The sequence below is a fragment of the Aedes aegypti genome, chromosome 3, assembly GCF_002204515.2.
Source record: "Aedes aegypti strain LVP_AGWG chromosome 3, AaegL5.0 Primary Assembly, whole genome shotgun sequence".
In the NCBI taxonomy this organism is placed as follows: domain Eukaryota; kingdom Metazoa; phylum Arthropoda; class Insecta; order Diptera; family Culicidae; genus Aedes; species Aedes aegypti.
The window spans coordinates 148,705,919-148,730,374 of NC_035109.1; the positions used below are offsets into that span (position 1 = coordinate 148,705,919).

Below are 24,456 nucleotides of genomic sequence, written 5' to 3' on the forward strand. Positions count from 1 at the left end.
ACTAAACTAGTAATATGCTAAACATGAGCTTAGCAAGAACCTTTAAACAGATCACAGCTGGCGAAAAAGATCGAATATCGGCCATATAGCAAAAAGCTTTTATGGATGAAAAGCATCTCAGGTGAATGTCGGCTGGTATCGAGTCGGAAAAGGTTGATTACTAGAAAAATCTTTTATAAAAGCAATATACCGGCCGGATATCAATATCCAGTGCATCAGTATTCTTTATTATAGCTGTTTATCAATAATATGTTATAAAAAATAAACGTACAAGTTTCTGAAGAATGGTTCATTTTGGGGAATGTTGTTGGGGATAGTATAGATTCATATTATGTTTCAGTGATACACAAAAAATCAGCATCATCTCATCAAGAACAGCTGAGAAATGCAGTCGCAGCATCTTATAAGAGTTCTGACTGTATTTTGAAATCTTAGAAATGCGTTGTTTCACAATTAACGGTTTCAAATCGATCAATGTAGAATGAAATTAAGGGGCCTGGATCCGTCATTGACAGTGAACTCATTTTTATCGAATAATTTTCAGTTTTGAACAGAAAAAAATGTTTTTGAAGTTTTGATGATTACGATGACGGAGCCTTGAACATTAATATGGGTGCTAATACGAAGAATGGTTTGGAACCTTTTCAAAAATTTGACCATGCAAAAATTTCTTTAAATTTACAAAATGTGTACTCACTTCTTTTACTGCTCTCCGATTTCAGCATCGACGGCTTGTGCGGGTACGCCTCCTCCTTCTTGGGTTTCTCCTCGAGCAACGGTTTTTCCACGCGCTTCAGTTGCACTTCCGGTAGCTTTTCTTTGAGGCGTGGCGCCTTCAGATTGGACGGCACCTTGCGCAACTGCACCCGGAACCCCTTGGGCTCCGGCGATTGGGATCGTTCCTTGCGCTCATCCTGCTGCGGTCGGATCACCTTCTTGAGCGGCGGTTTGACGAACGTCTTCGGCTCGGGGGACGAAGATTTCTCCGATTTGGACGATTTGCTCTCGGTGTCGGTTTTCTCCGGACTCTTGGAGACTTTCTTCAACGGGACGGGAAGTTTCGGTTTTTGAGGAGAGGGCTCCCGCTTTGGTTCCGGTTTTTTCACTGGGGGTGGTGGAGGAGACTCTTCCTCGGAATCTGTCTCCGTTTCGTATTCCGTGCTACCCTCTTCCTCTTCCTCCTCTTCTTCTTCCTCTTCTTCTTCCTCCTCCACCTCTTCCTCTTCTTCGGATTCCGAAGGTGAAGGTTTTTTGGGTTTCGGTTTGGACTTGGCGGGCTCCCGAAGAACCGTCATCTGAGGGGTAGTATTCTTGATCATCGGTTCCGGTTTGGTCAGGGGAGGTTGGACAGGCTTTTTCTGCTGCACCACGACAGGAACTTTGATCTCTCGGGATTGAAGTTTGGAGGTTTTCGGCGGTTCTCCATTCTCCTTAGCTGCTGCAGTAGCCGTCGCAGCAGTTGAAGGTTTCTTCACTATCGGAGCCGTTTTGCTGTCGCTGTTTTCCGCTTTGCTAGTGGATTTGGAATCTTTAGGACCGGTACCGGGGGTATCAGAATTTTTCCGCGCCCACGCCGGAGGAACGTTCTTATTCACTGTCTCAAGTCTATCCTTTAGCCAAGGTGGACGGTTGCTTCCATTCACTGGCATGGTATGTGCTACAACTATCAATCACTAATTTCAAACTAGCGCGCAGATGACAATCTCTGTTTGAGTCACTCAGACCTCTGAATCACCATCCACAAACTGCTGATTCTAGGAATTGAAATCATCACTTTCTATCTACGATCAGATGGCTAATTTTCCTTTGTGTTTTTCTCTTACAGGCGCCCAATCGAAGGAATCAAAACTGAAAACGGTAAGTAGTATCGCTTGTTCTCTATAAACACACTACGTACTTAGTCTTCTTCAAAATAATGTCCCCTTGGGCGTAGCCAGGAGGTTGAACGATCCCATAGGCATTATTTACCAATTCCTCGCAAAATCAAACATTTCTACACTACGCATTAGGGGTGGGGGAGGTGTATTTGTGACACGGTTATAAGAAAAATTTAGATTCTCACTCCAGTCCACTTTTTGCACATTTGGGTCCCATAACAACTGTGCAAAATTTCAGCTCGATCGGTGAAACTATATTTTAGCGCCAGCCGTTCAAAGTTTGTATGGGGTTTACTATGAGAAAACTAACTTTAGCAAAGAAAAATCGCCAGAGATCGCCCATTGTCCTCTATAAAAATTCTGAACGCAGATCTCCGACAGGTATTTTTGCGTAATTTCTGATGTGACAAGACCCATCGCACAAGACGATATAATTTACTGAGTTTGCTTCTCTGGATCTATGTCCAATCTATCCTAAAATACTCGTTTAAGGTTAAAGGTCATCAAGGACGCAAACATAATGCTGCCGCCCACTAGAACCACCTACTAAAACACCCCCTCGAGCCACTCATAAAAGACGCAGCATAGCGTTATGCACACTAGTCAAAAATGTATCATAATCATCAATTATTATTATCATTTTGGTATTAAGTAAGCAGTATTACTTGTAAATGTTCACTCTTAAAAATAATGGAAATTACTGTGGACGTAATTCATAGTATGACTGAATGACACATGATGTAAATGATAAAACTACACTAAAATGTGCCCTTGAAGATGTATTGAACAAAAAAATGCAAATTCACACGTTAAAGGACACGAAAACGATGTCACTATGATCGGCATTTCCCTAATCAGACGGTATGGTATTAAAAATGTGACATAAATTAACGTCATTCGGCTCGCTTTTTTTATGTGCATCCAAAAGACGTAAAATCACATGATTTTTTCGGAGTATGTTGCATACAAAATATTATAGTCGATTTTAATTCATCAGCACATTACAGAAACTTATACAGTAATACCTCGATATAACGTACCATCAAACGGGATAACTTGCAACACTTTTCAACTTCTAAGCTATATGTATGAACGGTAAAAGTATGACAATGATCAGAAACAGAATACCCTACACTTTGAAAGCAAATTATTATTGATTGAATTATGAGCATTTAACCTATTCTAGAGTTTTAGTGCAAGATTTTGTACAAATGCAATGGTTTTTTCATGATACGTTTCACATAACTTATTTTTTGAACATACTCTAAGAAAAGAGACGTATCATTATTGATATACTTTGTCTTGAAATGACCTCTTTAGGTCTTTTGTCATCATATTTAATGCAGAAAATTCAAAATGGCAAATATGCTTTTGATACACATTTGTAAAATTTATCAGTTAAAAAAAATGCCAATTATAATTTGATTAATGTAAATTTTCTTATATTTTATGCCAAACACACAGACAAACAGCCGTAACACTCCAATTATTTTCATCGCACAGAAAAATAGCGCCATATTCTAATATTTGGTAGTTGGCCGACGGGCCACTCGTGGCGCTCGCATCGCTTTTGTTCGAGTTTGACGTTTGCTCACTACCGCCACCTAGTTCGCGGTTAACCAAATGAAGTATATCTAGCATTGGGCGTAAATGTTCACGTGACTATGTTTTAAATCGATAATTGTTCTAGCTGTTACATCTGTTTATCTGTGCCAAACATGTAATTAATTCAACCATTTCAACGTAATTGTACAAATAAATGATCAACCTCGATTTTTCATGTGTTTTCTATGACAAGCGGCATGAAATATGAAGCAATTGAAATTGAAATTGCTGTTGCAAGTTACCACACAAGGGTAGACAAAAATGTTTTTGAATTTTTTCAATGTTGAAATATTTCTGGAAAATCCTTGGAGAAATACTCTAAAAGAAATACCAAGATGCGTTATTTCACACACCTTGAGTAAATTTAATGTGTAGCAATCCAGTAGAGTTTCCAAATTTCCCGGGAAACGGGAAATAAAATTACCATTTCCCGGGAAATCCCGGGATCCCAGGAAAAATGTCAATATAAAGCTAATTTGGTGGAATTTTCTTTATCAAATTATTCGTATTTCGTGTAGGGTCAGTGTTCCATTAGTAGACAGTCCCCTTTAGTCGCACCAGTGGCTTTTTATGGCCGTTTTGCTATAAATCGTTGCAAAATATTTTTAGACATGAAGCTAAGAATAAAATCCAATTAGGATCTTTATATTTAAACTTGTGACTGTAACATCCATGAAACCTTTATAAGCCTACTCAATTATTAGAAAAGATCCTTCGAAAATTTGGCACGGTAAATGGCTGGGCATGGCGTACCATTGGTACTTCGCGTACCTGCAGGAATTAAATAGACCCCTGACCAAATTGATCGGGTGGTGGCCGATCAATGAATAAATGTGCAAGTTAAGAATCAAACGCCGATTTTTTAACTTCAGCATAATCAACGTGCATAGCCCACACTCCGGAAGCACTGATGATGACAAGGACGCATTTTAAGCGCAGCTCAAACGCAAGTACGACCGCAGCCCAAGCCACGACGTCAAGATCATCATAGGAGATTTGAACGCTCAGGTTGGCCAGGAGGAGGAGTTCAGACCGACGATTGGAATGTTCAGCGCCCACCGACTGACGAACGAGAACGACCTATGACTGATAGATTTTGCTGCCTCCAAGAACATGGCCATTCGTAGCTCCTGTTTCCAGCACAGCCTCCCGTATCGGCACACCTGGAGATCACCTCAGCAGACAGAATCGCAAATCGACCACGTTTTGATCGATGGACGGCACTTCTCCGACATAACCGACGTCAGAACCTATCGTGGCACTAACATTGACTCCGACCACTACCTGTTGATGGTGAAACCGCGCTCAAAACTATCCGCCATCAATGATGTACGGTACCGACGCCCGCCCTCGAGTGGCTGAAACAACCGGATGTCGCAAATGCGTACGCGCAGCATCTTGAGGCAGCGTTGCTGGATGAGGGCGAATTGATCGAAAGGTGGAAGCAGCACTACGATGAACACCTGAATGGCGCGGAGAACACAGGCACAGAAGGTCAGGACAGCGAAGGTGATGGCTACGTCAGCACAGCGGACAGCGGAAACCAACCAGCTCCCACGATGAGGGAAGTTACGGATGCCATTCAACAGCTCAAGAACAACAAGACCGCTGGGAAGGATGGTATCGGAGCCGAACTCATCAAGATGGGCCCGGACAGGTTGGCCGCTTGTCTGCATCGGCTGATAGTCAGAATCTGAGAAACGGAACAGCTACCGGAGGAGTGGAAGCAAGGCGTTAGATAGGGCATCTACAAAAAGGGCGACAAACTGGAGTGTGAAAATTATCGTGCAATCACCATCTTAAACGCCGCCTACAAAGTGCTATCCCAGATTCTCTTCCGTCGTCTATCACCTATAAATGAGTTCGTGGGCAGTTATTAAGGTGAAGATGAATCGAAGCCAAAGATCAAATTTTCAAGAGCACGGATCTGAAGAACCGTGCTGACGTTTGAGCTGAAAACCTAATCGATTGGTCACCACCAGCTAGTGACGAATCGATTAAGTTTTCAGCTTGAACGGATGTTCGGTTCTCCAGATCCGTGCTCTTGAAAATTTGAACTTTAGCTTCGATTCATCTTCACCTTAAGCAGGTTTCATCGATGGCCGCTCGACAACGGACCAGATCTTTTCCGTGCGGCAAATCCTCCAGAAATGCCGTGAGTACCAGGTGCAGGGTGGCCACCGAACCGGGAAAAACGGGAAAAGCGGGAAAAAGACGGGAATTTGAATCCACCGGGAAAAAGACGGGAAAAACCGGGAATTTGAGAAGATCACCGGGAAAATCGTTTTGAACGAACATCTTCAAGCTGTAATCTACAAAATTACCTCCAAAATAAATTATAGAAAGTAGTTATGTTTAATGACATTCTCATGGCATTTACAATTTCGAAATAATTTCAAACATTAATTATTTAATTTCTACTATGCTACATCATATTTCTTAAAACTGCTTCACTCTTTTATAAGCAACGTTTCAAAATATTTTTTTGAATTTTTGTTCTCGCACTGTCAGTGCTAATATTTTTTGAACTTTTCTCTATTTTTTTTTTCACTTGAATCAAAGTTTAATTACCGTCAAACGGGGTAACTTGCAACAGGGGTGAAACTTGCAACACTTCGACATGTTACCGAATTGTCGTTTCGTTCAGCCTTGAGTTAAATTATTATGATTTATTCCGTCATTTATTGGCCTTAGATATACAACAGAAGTTTTAGGCGAGGGTTTGGGTATTGTTTCTTTTTTGGTTGGTTTGCTGGAGGTAAAAATCATATTACACGTTGGATTGTATGAAATTAATGCTGAAAACGTTCCTCGTACAACACAAACGGTAGAAATATGTCATTCGAGGCATTTAGTATCAGTTACAGTACTTAGTAGTGTACAAATTGACAACATAAAAGTTTTGATATTTTGATGGTTAAGCACTATGAAAATTCAAAAACGTTTTTGACTACCCTCGTGGGGTAACTTGCAACAGCAATTTTGATCTTAATCGTTTGATATGTCTTGCCATTTGTTATCGACAACACATGAAAAGGCAAAATTGACCCTACATTTGTTGAGTAACATTAAAATTTTTACAGCTCAATCAATTCAATACACATTTGGTACAAAATATTACAAAATTTACATAAATCACATTATTTTTAGATTTAGTTTAATTTTCTTCATGAAAATAATGAATAATTTTGAAAATTAACTTGCAGATCTGGCACTGGGAACGTTCTGCATGAAATATGATGAAAGTTATGTCAAAACACCAACAGACACCATTTTGAGACGCTTTGTGATACGTCGCTTTGATTTATATATGTATGAAAAAAAAGTTTTGTGAAGTATAACCTCAAATACCATTGTATTTGTAAAAAAAGTTGCATTAAAACGTTTCAATGGCTTTGCAATAACTTTAAGACTTATGATACGCTAAAATTTCCCCGTGTGGACACCCTATGCAATGCCAATGAAGTTTTCAATGGAATTGATTTATTACTCATAATTAAGTCAATAATGATTAGTATTCTAAGAGTAGAATAGCCTGTTTCTGATTATTGTCATGCTTTTACTGCAGACAAACATTAAATGATCATAATATCACGGTACAGGTTAAGTATTTAATAGTTTACTTTAGGTAGCACTGTGTGTTGCATGTTACCCCACATCAGGGGTAGCATCAAAAATGTATATTTTTCGTCTTTCCTGATCCCAGAAAACCAAATACTGACAAAATAAATACCGCGTGGTATTCTTTACGTGGCGATTAGGGTACCAGATGGTTTTTGTCTCATCTGTATCCTCAATTTTTTCATCCATATAGCTTTGAAGTTGAAAATTGTTGCAAGTTACCCCGTTTGGCGGTACCGTAATTTCTGGTGAAATTGATCACTTTTCAAGGTTTTTCTTGTCTGATTTCTATAATGTTGACAATGCCAAACAACTGAATGCAGGAAAACAAGTATGAAGGTGAGCCTCATTGATTCAAGTACCGAAATTTTCTAACAAATGTAATTTTAGTGCTAAAAAATATGTCTAAAATAAAAAATCGGGAGATCTCATTTCGGGGTGAAATTGATCACTTATCAATGCCGTTATTGTTAATTTTCAAAACAACTTTACATAATAAATTTGAGCTCCCTGAATCCGAATATGCTTGCCAAATTCTTAACAATGCAATATTTATAGAAATAATGAATGTTTAAATTTCAAGAATAACGCAGAAAACGCCTAAATGTATGCAATTTCCTAAGGAATTTCTTGATATATTACAGAAATTCAATTATTTCAACCAAATCAACGAATTGGTACGAGTTTTGGTTATGAAATCTAGTTTGGGGATATATCTTTAGTATCCTCACAAACTTTCAGGATTATACTATGTCTAAATCCTTATCTAGAACTAGAAGTTTATTGATGTTTGTCAACACTGCACCGTACAAGATTTTGAAATTTTACATTATTTTCATATAAATAAACATTTTTGAACGCAAAAAACTTCACAACACACAATTTGGACATACTTACGACAAACAACGTTCAATCACTGCAGGTTACATTGATATTTGTGCTCCATTAGGAGGAAATAAAATCGAGTGTCACAGTGATCAATTTCACCCTACTGATCAATTTTACCCGAATTTACGGTACTTATTGCGTTTTGAATCAAAGTTTAATTACTTATTGCAGATTGGGTAGCACTCTTCTGTAATTGTTGGATACCACAACAAATCTTGAAAACGAGCCTTTATTTATAAAAGTTTTTAATATGTCACTTATTATCTAGTTATAGTCTATTTGGTTCTCAACAGAGCTCTGAGCTGAAATTTTGATCGTTTTATCATCACCAGAATGCAAACAATCCATCAAATATTCAACGCGAACGGTTGTCAGGTTCTCTAGATCCTCAAACTTGAAGTTGAAAATTTTAAATTTGGCTTAAAGGGCTGTTGGTAAATATGGTTCAAATAGCATTCAAATTAAACTGTTGTCGTGTCAAGAATAAGATCTGTTTTATTAGCACAATTAACCATCTCTTTCCCATGATAGATAGCTTCAGGGCTTCATTGATTTTCGACGAACACGAGACAAATCGATTCAGATGAATACTATACCATGTCATAGTTTTCAGGGTAAGATTCTATATAGATTGGAACAATCTAATAGTTAACTTATTGTTCCAATAGTGAAACTATTGATAAACAATCAAATTACTAAGAAAAAAAGAAGTAAAAATTTTTGAACTGTTCAAAAAAAAAATATTGCAGTACTTTCCATAGAAACGATATAGAAAAAGTCTATTAAAGTCGTTGGAAAGAATGGTTGAAAAACCGGGAAAATTAAGTAAAATATACCGAGAAAACCGGGAAAAAGCGGGAATTTCAAAATCGAGATTCGGTGGCCACCCTGCAGGTGCCTACGCACCATTTGTTCATCGATTTCAATGCGGGATACGATAGTATCGACCGCGTAGAGCTATGGAAAATCATGGACGAGACAGCTTTCCCGGGAAGTTCACAAGATTGATCAGAGCAACGATGGACGGTGTGCAAAACTGCGTGAAGATCTCGGGCGAACACTCCAGTTCGTTCGAGTCTTGGCGGGGACTACGACAGGGCGACGGACTTTCGTGCCTGTTGTTCAATATTGCGCTTGAAGGTTTCATGCGGAGAGCCGGACTTAACAGTCGAGGCACGATTTTCACGAGATACGGACAATTTGTTTGCTTCGCAGACGACATGGATATTATTGGGAGAAAATTTGAAACGGTGGTAGATTTGTTCACCCGCCTGAAACGCGAAGCAACAAGAGTCGGGCTAATGGTGAATGCGTCGAAAACAAAGTACATGCTGGTTGGCGGAACTGAGCGCGACAGGGCCCGCCTAGGAAGCAGTGTTACGATAGACGGGGATACCTTCGGGGTGGTGGACGAGTTCGTCTACCTCGGATCCTTGTTGACGGCTGACAACAATGTTAGTCGGGAAATACGAAGGCGCATCATCAGCGGAAGTCGTGCCTACTATGGGCTCCAGAAGAAACTGCGGTCAAGAAAAATTCAACCCCGCACCAAATGCACGATGTACAAAACGCTCATTAGACCGGTAGTCTGGAGGGGGCATGAGGCGTGGACTATGCTCGAGGAGGACTTGCAAGCTCTTGGGGTTTTCGTACGCCGAGTGCTAAGGACGATCTTCGGCGGCGTGCAGGAGAACGGCGTGTGGCAACGAAGGATGAACCACGAGCTCGCTCAACTATACGGTGAACCCAGTATTGTGAAGGTAGCTAAAGCTGGAAGGATATGCTGGGTTGGGCATGTTGCAAGAATGCCGGACAACAACCCTGTGAAGATGGTGTTCGCTACGAATCCGGTCGGAACAAGAAGGGGTGGGGCGCAGCGAGCTAGGTGGATTGATTAGGTGCACCAGGACCTGGAGAGCGTGGGTCGCAGTCGAGCATGGAGAGAAGCGGCCATAAACCGAGTGAATTGGCGAAATGTTGCTGGCGAGGTTTTATCAAGCTAATTGATGTAATACCAAATAAATGAAAGATAAATAAACAATATTATATTTGTACAAACCGCCCTTTGAAAACACAAACAGAGCTTATTTTTAAAAGAAGGGAGAACAACTATGAAAAAAAACTGTTTTCAATTTTTCCAACAGCTTTAGCCAAGTTTAATCATAAACTATAGTATGACTTATGCCAAACAGATGTCAAATTGTTAAGCAGAGTTTTCCCTTATGATTTTTGTCGGGTCTGTCCACGAACCACGTAGTCATTTCTTCTGTATTTTCAAGACCACTTCCTTCCCCTTCGTGGTATTTTGTCCATGAAAACGTTTTAAAATTTGCATGGGCCGTGGCCTTTGGCCAAACCCTTCCCCCTTAGATGACTAAGTGGTTTATGAACGGCCTCTTAGATGATTTCCCTCGATCCAAAAACGCCATAGAAGGTTTCCATAATAAATCAATTTTGTTCTTCGAAGGCCTAGAGATCCAAAATTGAATTTATTCTCAAAGCATTTCAAAAACAGTCTACTTCGGCAAACTACATGAGATATTTGCAAGCTGAATATTGTGTAAAACCTGAAACGAACTATCCAATGCAGAGCTGAAAAAGGTGTGTAAGGGAAACGGTTTTTTGTCCGTTTCTGGTTCAAGCAAATGCTATGAACACTCAGGCAAATGGACTATCGATAAACATAGGAACCCCTTTTGAAAATTCTCCACAAGAAATCGGATTGAAATTCATAAATTTGCCTTATGAAACCAGAATTTGAAAACAAAAAACGTTTTCGCGGCAACCTGGAATCGAACCTTGCGATCGATAGGCCCGAGCGTACACCACGCGCCTATCTACGCCTTGATGTGGAGTGATGCTGAAACGATACATAAAGCGTTTGTATTGCAATAATCGTTCCACCTTTCATAAGGCAAAATGTATGAAATTCGATGGTCCAGTTCGCTGCGTGAACGAATAGATCAACTGTGGTAGATTAAGAGTGGAAGATAGAAGCAAGTGAAAGGTACAACAACAAAGTACAAGGACAGGCCTGGGATTGGACCCCTGACTTTCTGCTTATGAAGTATAAGCAGTAGCCATTACCCACCAACTCCGTCATTAGTTACCAAAACTAGGATCTTGGCGATACCAACGATTCTTTAAAATATAATATCTTCTAGTACCCAATATTGTGAGATATTCTTCTACTTAGAAATGATCAATTGATTTCCATTTACTCATGTGTAATCATATATCCAAGGAGTTCTGAGGAGACCCTAACTTGTAGACATTTTAGCCTGATTGAGAACCAAATGAATCAATAATATACTTAGGATACTGAAAAAGCATAATTTCTCGAAATAGTAAAAATTGATTTCTGACGAGTTGAAATTCCGTAAAATGGGCTGTCAGATGAAGTTACTCCGATCTGCGAGGCAAGTGGGAGTTCCTTTTAAAATATCTGGAGAAATCGCTGAGGACTCTCTGTTATAATTTAAAGTATCATCAAGAAAAAAAATTCAAACAAATTTGGTCAATTTTTAAGGATTTCCTATAAAAATCTTCAAAAGACACAGACAACACGTTCCAAATCCGCCCACCAAATTGAAAAAAAAAAGTTCAAAATGCTGCCATTTCGACAATTTTGAACTGATTTCCTCCATTTTAGCTCCAACGAAATTGTATGGATGTCTAGTTTTTCGAAGATAATTGGAAGTTTTCAAAATATCTACCGGTCCAGAGTTATTTTAATGAGTCGCTGGGTCAGTTCGAGCAGTTGGGTTAACCCAACTTCCTTTGGTGTCAACATTTACTTAACAGTTTGGTATAAATCTGACTCAAACTCTACTTGTTTTTATAGTTTCGATTGGGGTTGTCATGTGAGAACTAAATTAGACAATGGGGTAAGCGTTGACCTAGGCCTAGGGTTATTTTTCGGTTCTTTATCGGATCTTCATTGTACCGGTTCCAGATAGGTAAATTTTATTTTACTTCAAAACTGAAAATTTGGGACGATATCTTTGAATGACCGTTGGCAAAAAGTCTAATTTTTAACTGAGCTTCAAGACATTGACGCAATATTCAATGAAATGGTATGAATGCTGGAGCCTTCTGAGTGTCTGCGTCCTATTCCAGATCGGTCAATAAACTTTTCGTTATGGAAATTGTCTTAACTTCCCTGGACATAGAGTATCTTTGTGCTTGCCACACGATGTATAAATGCGAAAGTGGCAACTTTGGCCAAATATAACTCTCAGTTATTAACTGTAGATGGGTTCATTGAAAACAGAGCTGATGATGAGACCTAGTCCCAGTGGGGGCGTGATGCCAAAAAGAAGGGGAACAGACTACCCCCCCTCTGGCTACACCCACGAGTGTCCTGCTGTTGTATAATACGCTGAAGGCCGGTTGGCACATTTTCTCGTACTCGTGACGTGCTCACCATTCGTAAATAGAGGAAAATCCTCGACAAAGAGACTACAACTGCGCGAACAAACGAAAACGGTTCAATCACTTGCTGCCGGCCAATGATTCCGAGTCACCAAACGCGATGACGCGGTACTGCTGGCTACCAACAAATTCGTTTGTAGGTAACGAAATATATTTGAGTCGGCCGTCTAAAAATAGTGGATAGTATCAAAATAAGAAAAAAAATCGTACATCACATCGCGCTGCTGCGAATGCGGGGCGATGAAAACATTCGCCGCCCACTCGTCACCCCCTCTTGGTTGGTCGAAGGGCCTCAACAGCTGGCCACCTGTATGATCCCAGGTATTTCATCCACCAACACAGTTACACAGTTTGGAAGAAAAAGAATATTCACATATGATCTACGGCAATTTTCCGCCGTTGATAGATCATAAGCTTGTCGAGACGATTACACTTGTCGCGAAAAAATACTTCGAGGATATGATTCAATAGCCGAAAATATCTGCGCATTGCGTTCGGACTTGGTCCATTAAGTTCGTAAGTAGTGTCTACTTGGCTTGAGAATGAGTTGACACATGTCTTGTTGAAGTGATAGGTTGTTGGGGTCTAGCAAAGAAACATTGTTGTCGGTATTTTCTGCTAAGCAACATTATTATCGAGAGGCTGCCATAGATTTCACAGCGTAACAAAAATGACATTTTTGCGTGTCTCAAGGATCAAATTAGGTATGTGTCTTCAGTAGATTTGGGGTTGCTGTATCTGATGCTGTTCTCAGAAATGTTCCAGCACGTAACTATTTTTAGCTACAGGACGACAAATTTGTATAAAACACTGTTTTTATTGATGTTTACATTATATTTAAAGTATGATTTATCAAACTTTTTAGTAATCTAATCCACCAAGAACGCAAAATATGACTTTAGCTTTCATTTCAGATATAATTTGGTTGAAATAACATGGTTAAATTGAGATTAAATCGACTTTTTCAACATGCTTGCAGTCGCCATAAAAAAATCGGCGTTTATCTTAGGGACCGTCTATAAATGACGTAGCTTTTTAGGACTATTTTTAACCACCTCTCTACACCCGAATTTAGAGAATGGATCAAAAAGGGATATGTTCAATTTATTTATTGAATTACTATCGCAATTTAACTCCAATAAACTTTAAATTTGGTGTGTATGTACTTTGATGGCATATTAACAATGTTCAAAAAATTAAAGAACAATATTTATTCACAGCGGCACCACAAGTGAATGAAAAATGACCCAATCTCACCCCATAGAGGGGGTGACATTGGGTCACTGTAATTGAAATAATTTGTTTTTGAGAATATGATTGTAAAACCATTCACATCTAAAAAATATTGATGAAATACAATGCAAACAAGACGAAAAGATATTTATTATTTAAGATGTTTCACAAGTATGATAAACCCACTTAAAAGAACCAAAAAATAGAAGAGCTATGAGAAAAAATATGCAAATCTAGCATTTATCGTCAAGTTTACATAAATTTTCATGTTTTTTTTTTTCAAATTGTCTTCAAAGTGTTATCCCCATTGTCATAAAACCTGTTCAGTTTCCCCAAAGGTGTGCTAAAACAGTGATTATTTTAAACCTTCGCAAATAGGTAAATTTCGGTGCGACGATCAATACATTTCAGGCAGATGTTGACGATATAACCCCGGTATTTCAGGGATCCAACTCATTTGAACTTCCGTGAGATGTTTCTATAATATGAAAACACTGATAAATAATTAAATTAAAAAAAAAAAACAATCCATTTGATGAAATTTTACGATGTTGTGGCGCACGAAACACAGTTGCTGGTTTGAGAAGTTGTCAAAATGCGTTGCATTGTTTTTCAATGCACGGAATCCTCAAGTAGACTTGTTTGATGTTTCAAAGATGCTGTATTTAGAAACAATAAACACATCTTAATGTATAAAGAGAACATCCGGCACCGTAAAATGTTAAAAAAGTGGACTTGCAATTTCATTTACTATCGTTCTTGCTTGACCCAATCTCATTTTGGGGAAGCGGAATATTCGGAGTAACGACATTCAGGGAAAAATAGCACAACCCATCGAAGTAACTCCAGTAATCGATTTTTTTTGGCTGAATACTTGAGCAGATAAATATCGATTGCCGCCTTTTTGTCAGTTGGAAACAAAAAATATCTAAAAAATATAGCTCCAAAGAATGGTCTATGTATGCAACAACGTGAAATTTATTTAATTTTCAAATCTACAGTTTTTATACCTATAATTATGGTTACATCATATTTAGAAAAAAAAAACATAGAATGTTTGAAAGAAGGGTAAATTTGTGCTAAAGCTTCAGCACAAAAATTTATTCCAATAGCGGAACTCAATAGACGAGTTAATATTTAAAATATGGGTAATTTCTGGATAAATAATAAAAGATTGTACCCCGTTTGGCATAAAGTCGTTTGGTATAAGGTCGTTTGGCATAAAGCAGTTTGGCATAAAGTCGTTTGGCATAATGGTCGTTTGGCGTAGTAGCCATTTGGTATAATGGTCATTTGTTATAATGGCCGTTTGGCATAATGATTGACTTAGAATGAATATCGGCATTTTCGAAGCTTTTACCGAGATCAACACTACCGACCCCATAGCAAAAATGTTTCGTAGGCTCTCAATAAGCGTGGTGGTCGTTCAGGGATATTCCAAGCTATGAATGTCAAAAATTGTTTAGAGCATAACTAAATAAAACTCGTGACGGGTCTGCTGGAAGATCTTTTCTCAACATCCCAGAACATTGAGCTTGTTGCGATATACATATTTGAAAATAGTAAATTGACAGAGAAAGTTCGCAGTTAATAATAAAGGGAACGCGCATAGAATATTTCTTTGCAGATCCAGTTCTGTCCCAGTGTAGACGTAACATTTGATGAAAATTACTTGGTAAAAGAAAGGAAAATTTATTTTCAAAATATTAAAAGCTCTGAGCCATAGATCTATTATTGCAGCATACTGCAAAAATAGCCTAACTACGAGAGCAGGTTATTTTTCGTTTAAAATATTTTAGGCTCTAACGCACAATATCTTCTCACAACATAACTCAAACAAACAACACATTTTTGAAAAAAAATATATATTTGTGGCAAAACTTTTGAACGATTCAATAAAAATTTTAATTTTGAAAGTGTACATCAAAAACACTATCTATTATCGAAAGAAGGAAAAACTTGTGATTGAAATAATATTTTTTGCCAGCAAAAGGAGATCTTGTGTTTGCAAAAAAAAAATATGATGAATATTGGCAGGTTCTAAAGTAACTATCATTACAACAGCACGTCTTGCAAGAATTGATAAATAACAAAAAAAAAAAAATTAACATTTAGCTTAACTAAATAATAAAATTTAAAACAGTATAAATATATAGAACAGCCTAATTTTAAAAGAAGGCAAAATTAATCATTAAACCAATAGAAGATTGGACGCCAAAAATTATTGCGGCATAATAAAACGAATTATAATTGCGTTCAGAATTATCGAAGTGATTGTGCAAATTTGTGCTAAATATATCAAAATCTTCTGTGTAAAAATCTATTCCAATAGTGAAACTCAAAAAAATAATTAATATTTGAAAGAAGGGTAAATCCTAGATAAATATTAAAATACTATTGGCAATAATTTTCCTAATATGCTTTAGTTTATTCAAGAGCATATGATTGTTGAATAAAGTGATATTTTGTATCAATTGACCCCACAACAAGTCCTTTCTGATTTCATCAGAAAGATTCAATTCAATCGTAAAAATGAATGTCATCTTATGAAATTCTTGATTTCAGACTCATTATGCCAAATGACTATTATGCCAAACGACTTTATGCCAAATGACCTACCATCATTTTACATGCTAGGTCCCGAGATTTTTAATCTTTGAAGTAGTAATCTTTGAATGATTTCTGCAAAGATATTTTGACGAATGTCTGAAAAGGTTCTTGCAGAGTTTATAGCAATTTTTCATCAGCAGTTATATGGTTTCTAAGAGTCATTTGCAAATCTCTGGTGGTTATTAAACCTTTCCTTTGAGCGTGAATTTCACAAGCAATCCTTGGATATACCCGAAGAATTATTTTAAATATAGTAAACTTCTTTTGGGATGGTTTTCGAGCAAATCTTAATCTTAATCTTTAATAATAGTGATAGGAATCATTCTAGCATTTTTCTGAACTGCCTAATTTTCCGCTGTATATGACAGAGCTTTAAAAGTTGATTATAAAAATGTGACATTCTAAAACCGCCCTTATTCCAATTATTAAGCTTTCTGTTGCAAATTAGCCTACTTTTATTTAACAGAATGGGCCATATAACGGCCTACTTTTCCTACCACATAAAATTATGCTGAAAAGTACTACTTTCCAGCACTGAAACCGGTGCTGAAAAGTACCACTTTTCAGTATTGTTTTCGGAGTTGCCAAAATAATATCTGAGTGAGTTACCCTGGATTTCTCAATGACCTAATCAACTAGCTCTTGATTCTACATCCGTCGGATGATCCAAATCCGATTCAGGTAAGGGATTTTGACTTGGAATCGGATCTCTAGCAGACGTAGAGGAAACAATCAGTTCACTCTCTGGAAATTCGTGATTTTCAGTCTTTCGTTCAAGTAAGCAGTTCGGCACATGAAGAATTAAATGAATAAAAATATAGTACCGTAAACTAGGGGCAAATCGATCACAGGGGCGAATTTGATCAGGTCGGTATCAACAAACATTTCGTTCTAAGGATGCCGAAGGTTTCGTTGGCACCACAGAAATTTTATGTTTTCTAGTTTATAGATGTCTAATTATGGTTTTGAACTAATTCATTTTCTTTAGGGTTAGTTTTGCATAGAAATATTCACACTTTTTGAAGGTGTAAGCAATACAGTTGGAAATGTTGGTGCTAAACAATTCACTGATGAAGGTATAGTACCAGTCAATTTTGAGTGTTTAAAATGTTGTGTAAGCTTAGGTATGAACTTCTGAAATTATTTTTGATATCATACAGTATATCAAGTACAGTTTTTTTTGCTCATAAAACCGTTTTTTCTCCAATTATGTGCTTATTTCAAGTGAAATTGCCTACATTTAGCCGTATTAGACAGATTTTAGTATAATTTTTAAGTAAAAGTATGGAACAACATTTTGATTCAAATGCCGAACACTGTGCTCATACTGTCGCATATTCCGAACATCTTGATTCAAATTCCGAACAGCACGCATAAATCGTATTCAAATGAATAATTTCGCAAATAAATTTATCTGAGCTGGTTCTACTGGTCTCGATCAAGAGAATCATAACTACTCGCGAGATATTAAATAGATTGGAAGACGTTGCAATTGACTGCTATTTTCATGTAATTTGATGGCATATTTCAGCGAAACATTTCAACCAAACCGCCATACAAAAACCGAGTGTTCGGAATTTCAGACAAAACGGTAGACCAGCAAAAAAGGCGTGAAAATTTGCGACAGTCACTCGACTGTATCACAGCCTACGTGATCAAAAAACAGTAAGCTGTTACTACGCATGCATGGATACGTGGATTCTCTTGAAACTTATTTATGTTCCTAGATAAACGTCAACGTCATTTTTCGCAATTGCAAAAAATGTTGCATGCAACTCGTTTCAAAACTCGATTTTGAACTATTTTGAAATCCGTTTTAGGTGCTGTATAAACTAAACATATTTTCCAATGGAATATAGAATATGATAAGTTTTTCACATCGAAATATGAAGTGGTACTTGAGAGCTACTTTTTAAAATGGATAGGGTGATCCAAGGAAATTTGGTTCCCAGACTCCAGCGTTTTCAATTCTAATATCCCATCGAAGTAGTCAATAAAACACTTTCAGAGCTTTGAACAATGTGTAATTCGGTGAGTGAAAGAACTCGCTACCTCTTTCTGTTTGGAAGCTATTATTATTATTATTATTTTTTGAATTTCTTTATTAGTATCATTCCAAACATTACATTGATTACTTATATCTAGGTGTTCTGTGTTATTAGACAACACTATCATCCTAATTTGGTAAAACAAATTTGAGTTGATTTCACCTGCTTATAAGAGAAAAAAAATGCTTTGAATTTATTTAACCTAACTTAACCTAAACATATAACGCATTAATCGTGGCAATACAGGGTGATTACTAATTCCTGTCAGTAAAGTAAATGTTCGTAGATAAAAGATGTATGTATGAATTTTAATTTCCGGTGTACATCCTGTTTTGCAAATATATAAAGTTTGTTTTGACAAAGTAAAGATTAAATCTTTTTTCATTTACCTTAGTTTTTAGTCATATGTGTTGTTTTAAAGGCATTGCGCCTGGCACGCACGTTTTCCACAAATATGTATTTTTGACTAAACTTCGCTGAAAAAAATTGCCTGATTGAAACTGCATGTTACCACAATATTTTAGACTTACTAGGGAATAGAATGAGACTGATTATGGAAAGTTTTAGCGAAAAAAATATGTATTTTTTGATTAAAATATATGCTTTTGAATAACGTGCGTGTTAACTGTAATGCTTCTGAAACAATGCTTGTGGCTGGAAATTGAGGAAAAAAAATTAATTTGTTATCTATGTATAGCAAAGACAAATGTTATAGATGTCCTAAACTGGATATGCACTGGTAATTAAAATTCATTTAACCATTTTTTTCTATGATTACTTATTTTACTGACAGGATATAGTAATCACCCTGTAGAAGATTGTCATGATTTTTCCCTGAAATTATGAATTATTTTATTCGGCATTTGTTCCAATGTTTCAACATTGGATATTCTATATAACTCATTGGTACTATACCAGGGAGGAAGCCTCAGAATCATTTTCAAAATTTTATTTTGAATTCTCTGCAGAGCTTTCTTCCTGGTATTACAACAGCTAGTCCATATTGGAACAGCATACAACATGGCTGGCCTGAAAATTTGTTTGAATATCAAAAGTTTGTTCTTCAGACAAAGTTTTGATTATCTATTAATAAAGGGATAGAGACATTTTACATATTTGTTACATTTGGCTTGAATGCCCTCAATGTGATTTTTGAAAGTTAAATTCTTATCTAGCATGAGCCCTAGATACTTAACTTCATCTGACCAATTTATTGGAACCCCTCTCATCGTGACATGTCTACTTGAAGGTTTCAAATAAAGAGCTTTTGGTTTATGTGGGAATATTATTAGTTGAGTTTTGCAAGCATTAGGAGAAATCTGTCATTTTTGCAAGTATGAAGAAAAAATATCCAAACGTTTTTGCAATCTACTACAGATGACACGCAGGCTTCGTCCTTTGGCGCAGAGGCCTGTGTCATCCGCAAACAAGGATTTTTGACATCCCTGAGGTAAGTTAAATGTGAAAATATTGTATAATATTGGTCCCAAAATACTGCCTTGGGTAACACCAGCTCTTACAGTAAGTCTTTCAGATCTGTAGGTGAATTCCGGCGAACAATTTCTTCGAAGAGAAGAAATTTTTTTTTATTGCTCACCAGCAAGAAAATTTTCTTTTCTTCGAAGAAAATACGCGCCGGAATTTGCCTACTGGAGTTCTGATAATTAACCTGAAGTGTACGATTTGACAAATAACTTTGAATTATTCTAACAATGTATGTTGGAAAATCAAAGTTTTTTAATTTTATAATCAAACCTTCATGCCAAACACTGTCGAATGCTTTTTCTATGTCTAGAAAAGCAAGACCAGTAGAATAGCCTTCAGATTTGTTGGAATGAATCAAATTTGTTACACGTAAAAGATGATGAGTGGTCGAATGTCCATGTCGGAATCCGAACTGTTCATTGGCAAAAAATGAATTTTCGTTGATGTGGGCCATCATTCTGTTCAAAATGACCTTTTCAATAAGTTTACTGATGGAGGAAAGCAAACTGATTGGACGATAGATAGAAGCTTCTGCAGGATTTTTGTCTGGTTTTAAAATTGGAACAAACTTAGCATTTTTTCATTTGTCAGGAAAATATGCTAATTGAAAACATTTGTTAAATATATCAACTAAAAATGATAAGCTACTTTCTGGAAGTTTCTTAATGAGGATGTAGAAAATTCCATCATCGCCAGGAGCTTTCATGTTTTTGAATTTTTTAATAATAGTTCTCACTTCTTTCAAATCAGTCTCCCAGGCATTTTCAAAACGTTTCTTGATTTCTTTCTGCAAATCCTGCCATATAATTTTCATAGCTGGATCGCGAGTGCGTTGAAATTGCCTTCTCCTCACGTTTTTAGGACGGATCAAGATTTTAAGATCATCGTCTATAATCACGGATTCAAATTTTACTTCACATTTTGGAATGCAATGCTCCTGGCTTCAACACTGGAATTTGTTAAAGTTTCAAGAGTATTGTCAATATCAAGTTTTGTTTGTAAAGAAATGATAACATCAAGATTAGAATCAATATTTGTTTCATATATATTCCAGTCGGCTCGAAAATAATTGAAAATGGAACTGATAGGATTGAGAATCGCTTCATGGGATATTTGAAACGTAACAGGAACATGATCAGATTCAAAATCAGCATGAGTAATCAGTTGGCTACAAAGATGATTAGAATCGGTTAAGACCAAATCAATCGTAGAAGGATTTCTGGAAGAGGAATAACATGTAGGGCTATCAGGGTATTGAATTGAGAAATATCCTGCAGAGCACTCATCAAATAACATTTTGTCGTTGGAATTACTTTGAGAATCATTCCATGACCGATGTTTGGCATTAAAGTCACCAATGACAAATTTTTTTGACTTATTGCGAGTCAATTTTCGCAAGTCAGATTGGAGCAAATTAACTTGCTGTCCAGAGCATTGAAAAGGCAAATAGGCAGCTATGAAAATATATTTGCCAAGCTGTGTTTCAACAGAAACACCTAAAGTTTCAAAACCTTCAGTTTCAAATGACGAAAACAGTTGATGTTTCAAACGCCTATTGCAACTCCCCCACATGCCCCATCAAGTCGATCATTACGATAAACAAAAAAGTTAGGATCACTTTTGAGTTTAGATCCAGGTTTTAAATACGTTTCAGTAATAACTACTATATGCACGTTATTAGCTGTAAGAAAATTAAACAGCTTGTCCTCTTTACCATTCAGAGAACGAGCATTCCAATTTAAAATATTTAAATTATTATTTGGATCCATTAGAAAAACGTAATCCAATAACAATTTGAATTGTAAATTTTACACCTACTTGGACCACTTCAGTCATAGTGGTGGCTTTGAACATTGCACCAATCATTAGATTCAATTGTTCAGTTAGTTTGGAAGCTATTATTATTTGTTCTATTATGACTTTTAGAACTTGAGAAAACGCAAATTTTCATGCAGAAAGATCGTTAATATCTATTTCAGTTCAAAGTTCATTCTAATGCTCAAAATGCGTTTTTTCGCATAAAACTGATTTTTGGACACTGTAATGTGATAGAAACTTCACTTAACTAAAACTAAAAACCAATTGTTTTATTTTTTCTGCTAAACGTGAATAAAACCCTTCATTCAAAATGCATAATCAGTAAAGCTGTTTGATTGTTTTTTTTTTTCAGATAGTGTTTCTTAGGGTGCCGGATAATGGTACATCTAGCTTATTTTATAAGCAAACTTTGAGGGTCCTAAGAATATTAATACGGCATTTTAAAGTGGTTTAATGAACTCGATGTATGCCCCTTTTTGTATCGTAAAACTGTGTAAAATCTGGGATGGCGAATACTGATACTACGGAGAATACCCCATAATGTAATGATGGATGGATGGCTCAGTCCTAGGTGATATGTTATACTAGGAGAGAAAGATAAGAAGATCCAAAAACAAGAAGCCCCTGTACTACCATGGAAATTCAAGCCGCGAAGAGGGGGTTAATTATAAATTTACATTTCCACCCGACTTCTGTCGACTTTCCATGACCGTGATCGTTTCGATCTTGCGCTTTCTGCTCGAAATCGTGCGTGGGAGATCTTGCAGATGTAAAAACAAGTGCTATATATCTGCGTTGGCATAATTTAGAGGACAATGTGACAGAGGCGAAATATTATTGCCTGCCCGACGACACACGCCTATTTCTTGCTTTTTCTGAGTTGAGTTTTGTTTGCGATCAGTTTTTTTCTTTTGAAGGCTAGCGAAAGCAGAACGAACTCTTTTCATTGACTTTGAATCTTGTAGTTTGTCTGCAGTTAGAGTGAATTATTTACACCATTGAAATTTATCGAACTTCTGAGTTACGATCTTTTCAAAATCGGCTTTAACGACGTCGGCATTCATACACGGGCGCATTTTTACAATAATAACGCCAAAATTAAATCATGACCATTTAGCAACCATTTGACGTCTCTTGAACAACTCATTAAACAAGACCAGCGAAAATAGCGCCGCCGACATCCAGCGGTCCATGACGAAGGCGACGAGCGCTGTCGCCAATGTCGAATTCAATAAAAAAATAGCCTACAGTTGTGTTCAGAATAATAGCAGTGAAAGCCGATCTCCATACAAAAATGCTCAACTTCGACATGCTGTAACTTTGTTCTCTTTGAGTAATTGATATGATTTGTTCAATTTTATCATCACATTTTTTTCAATACCTGATATAAGTCAAGTTAAGGGTTAATGTAATACACTCGACTCTTCTTAACTCGATATTGAAGAGACCATCTTAAGGAGGTATTGAGTTACATAACACAAAACCAGTGCAAATGCGATCCGAGGAATCATCGAGATAGCCATGAAAACCAACTGTTACTATGGTTCTCTAATCTCAATATCGAGAGATACGAAATATCGATTGAAAAAAAGTTGACTGTAGTAGTTCTTGTAAAAAAAAAAATGTTTCGCAACAATTTTCAAAGAAAAAAATGGCTTAAAAAATACAGTAGTAATTTTTATTATTAAATTTACTATAATTTTGAGTGGTTTCACATGGTACTTAACTTGTTAGAAGTTTTTTATAATTTGTCGGTGTTAAGTCAGACTGGACCAAGTGTTTTTTTAATAATTTCAGAAAAAAACGTATATAAACCATTTTAAATATCAAAATATGTTCATTATGTACCGTAATATTGTACCTTATCTATTTGATGAAACAATTGTATAAAAATGACGAAGTCCATGACTTATCTCTATTAGGTCAAAAAATCATGTAGTCTGGTCTGTCTGAACACTGACCAACTTGTAGTCACAAATTTGACCATATTTGAAAATCACTGTAAAAAAATTCATCTCAATTATTCAAAGAGAGCAAAATTACAGTATATCAGATAATTAGCTTTCACTACTATTATTTTGAACACAACTGTATATAGCGCCTGGAGAGGAACGTTACCCGAGGAGATTGGTGGAAAAACTTTTGTAAACAAATAACGAAGCTGGCGCTCGGGGTATGTGGATTTATAAAATTTAAAATTACATTAGCTAGTGGTAGGTTTTCCGCCGAGGTCGGAATCGAAAATTGCGAACAGATTTCCCTCTAAGTGCGCGCTTCAACGGGCTGACGAGGTGGCGACATTTGGATGGCGTTCGAACACGAATCACGTTTTCAACCTTCGTGGGGATGAAGTGTGAACATGTTGGAATTTATGGACCCTTTCTTGCCTCCAAATTTATTCAAAGAATTCTTCAAAAATTAATTGAATTCTTTCCTTTGTTTACCTTGAGAAAATATATCTTCCCCTTAACAATTAAATAAGGTTTGTAGATATTAGCGATCTCTTCTAGAGACTTGATCACTATTTCAATGCAGGTCTCTAAAATGCAGTTCTTTTAAGCATTTTTCGATTCCGTTTCTCAAGTAAGACAGAGTTAAAGCCTGTCCACGTTAAATTTCGGACACCCAAATAATGGCAGCAAAAAAAAGTTACTCATAATTCAACAAAAACAATTGTTTATTTCAGAATAAAAGAGTTATATCTACAAAATAAACAGTTGACAAGGATGTTAATCCTTCTTTCTGTAAAATTCTCGAACTTTCTGTGGTACACCCGCCATCCGTGTCCGAAATTTATCGTGGACAGGCTTTATTTAATTTGTGGATGACGCCTAAAA

The 24,456-nt window shown here is 36.8% G+C and overlaps 2 protein-coding genes across 6 annotated transcripts in view; one reads left to right on the top strand and one right to left on the bottom strand.

The window, feature by feature from the left end:
* Positions 1-24,456, top strand: part of LOC5572948 (trichoplein keratin filament-binding protein) — a 150,046-nt gene that overhangs the window by 40,685 nt on the left and 84,905 nt on the right. The window contains exon 2 of the mRNA XM_001654226.2: positions 1,826-1,857. The gene's annotated coding sequence lies outside the window, so the exon portion shown is untranslated. The remainder of the gene's footprint in view (positions 1-1,825; positions 1,858-24,456) is intronic.
* The window catches only part of LOC5572950 (WD repeat-containing protein 87), a 76,133-nt gene that overhangs the window by 40,609 nt on the left and 11,068 nt on the right, over positions 1-24,456 (bottom strand). For 3 of the 5 annotated variants that reach the window (XM_021853750.1, XM_021853749.1, XM_001654224.2), the window contains exon 2: positions 698-1,754. In XM_021853750.1, coding sequence (XP_021709442.1) covers positions 698-1,649 — 952 coding nt within the window. In that variant the 5' untranslated portion in view covers positions 1,650-1,754. Of the gene's footprint in view, positions 1-697; positions 1,778-24,456 lie in introns of those variants that run through there. The other 2 variants (XM_021853748.1, XM_021853747.1) reach the window with 2 other exon arrangements.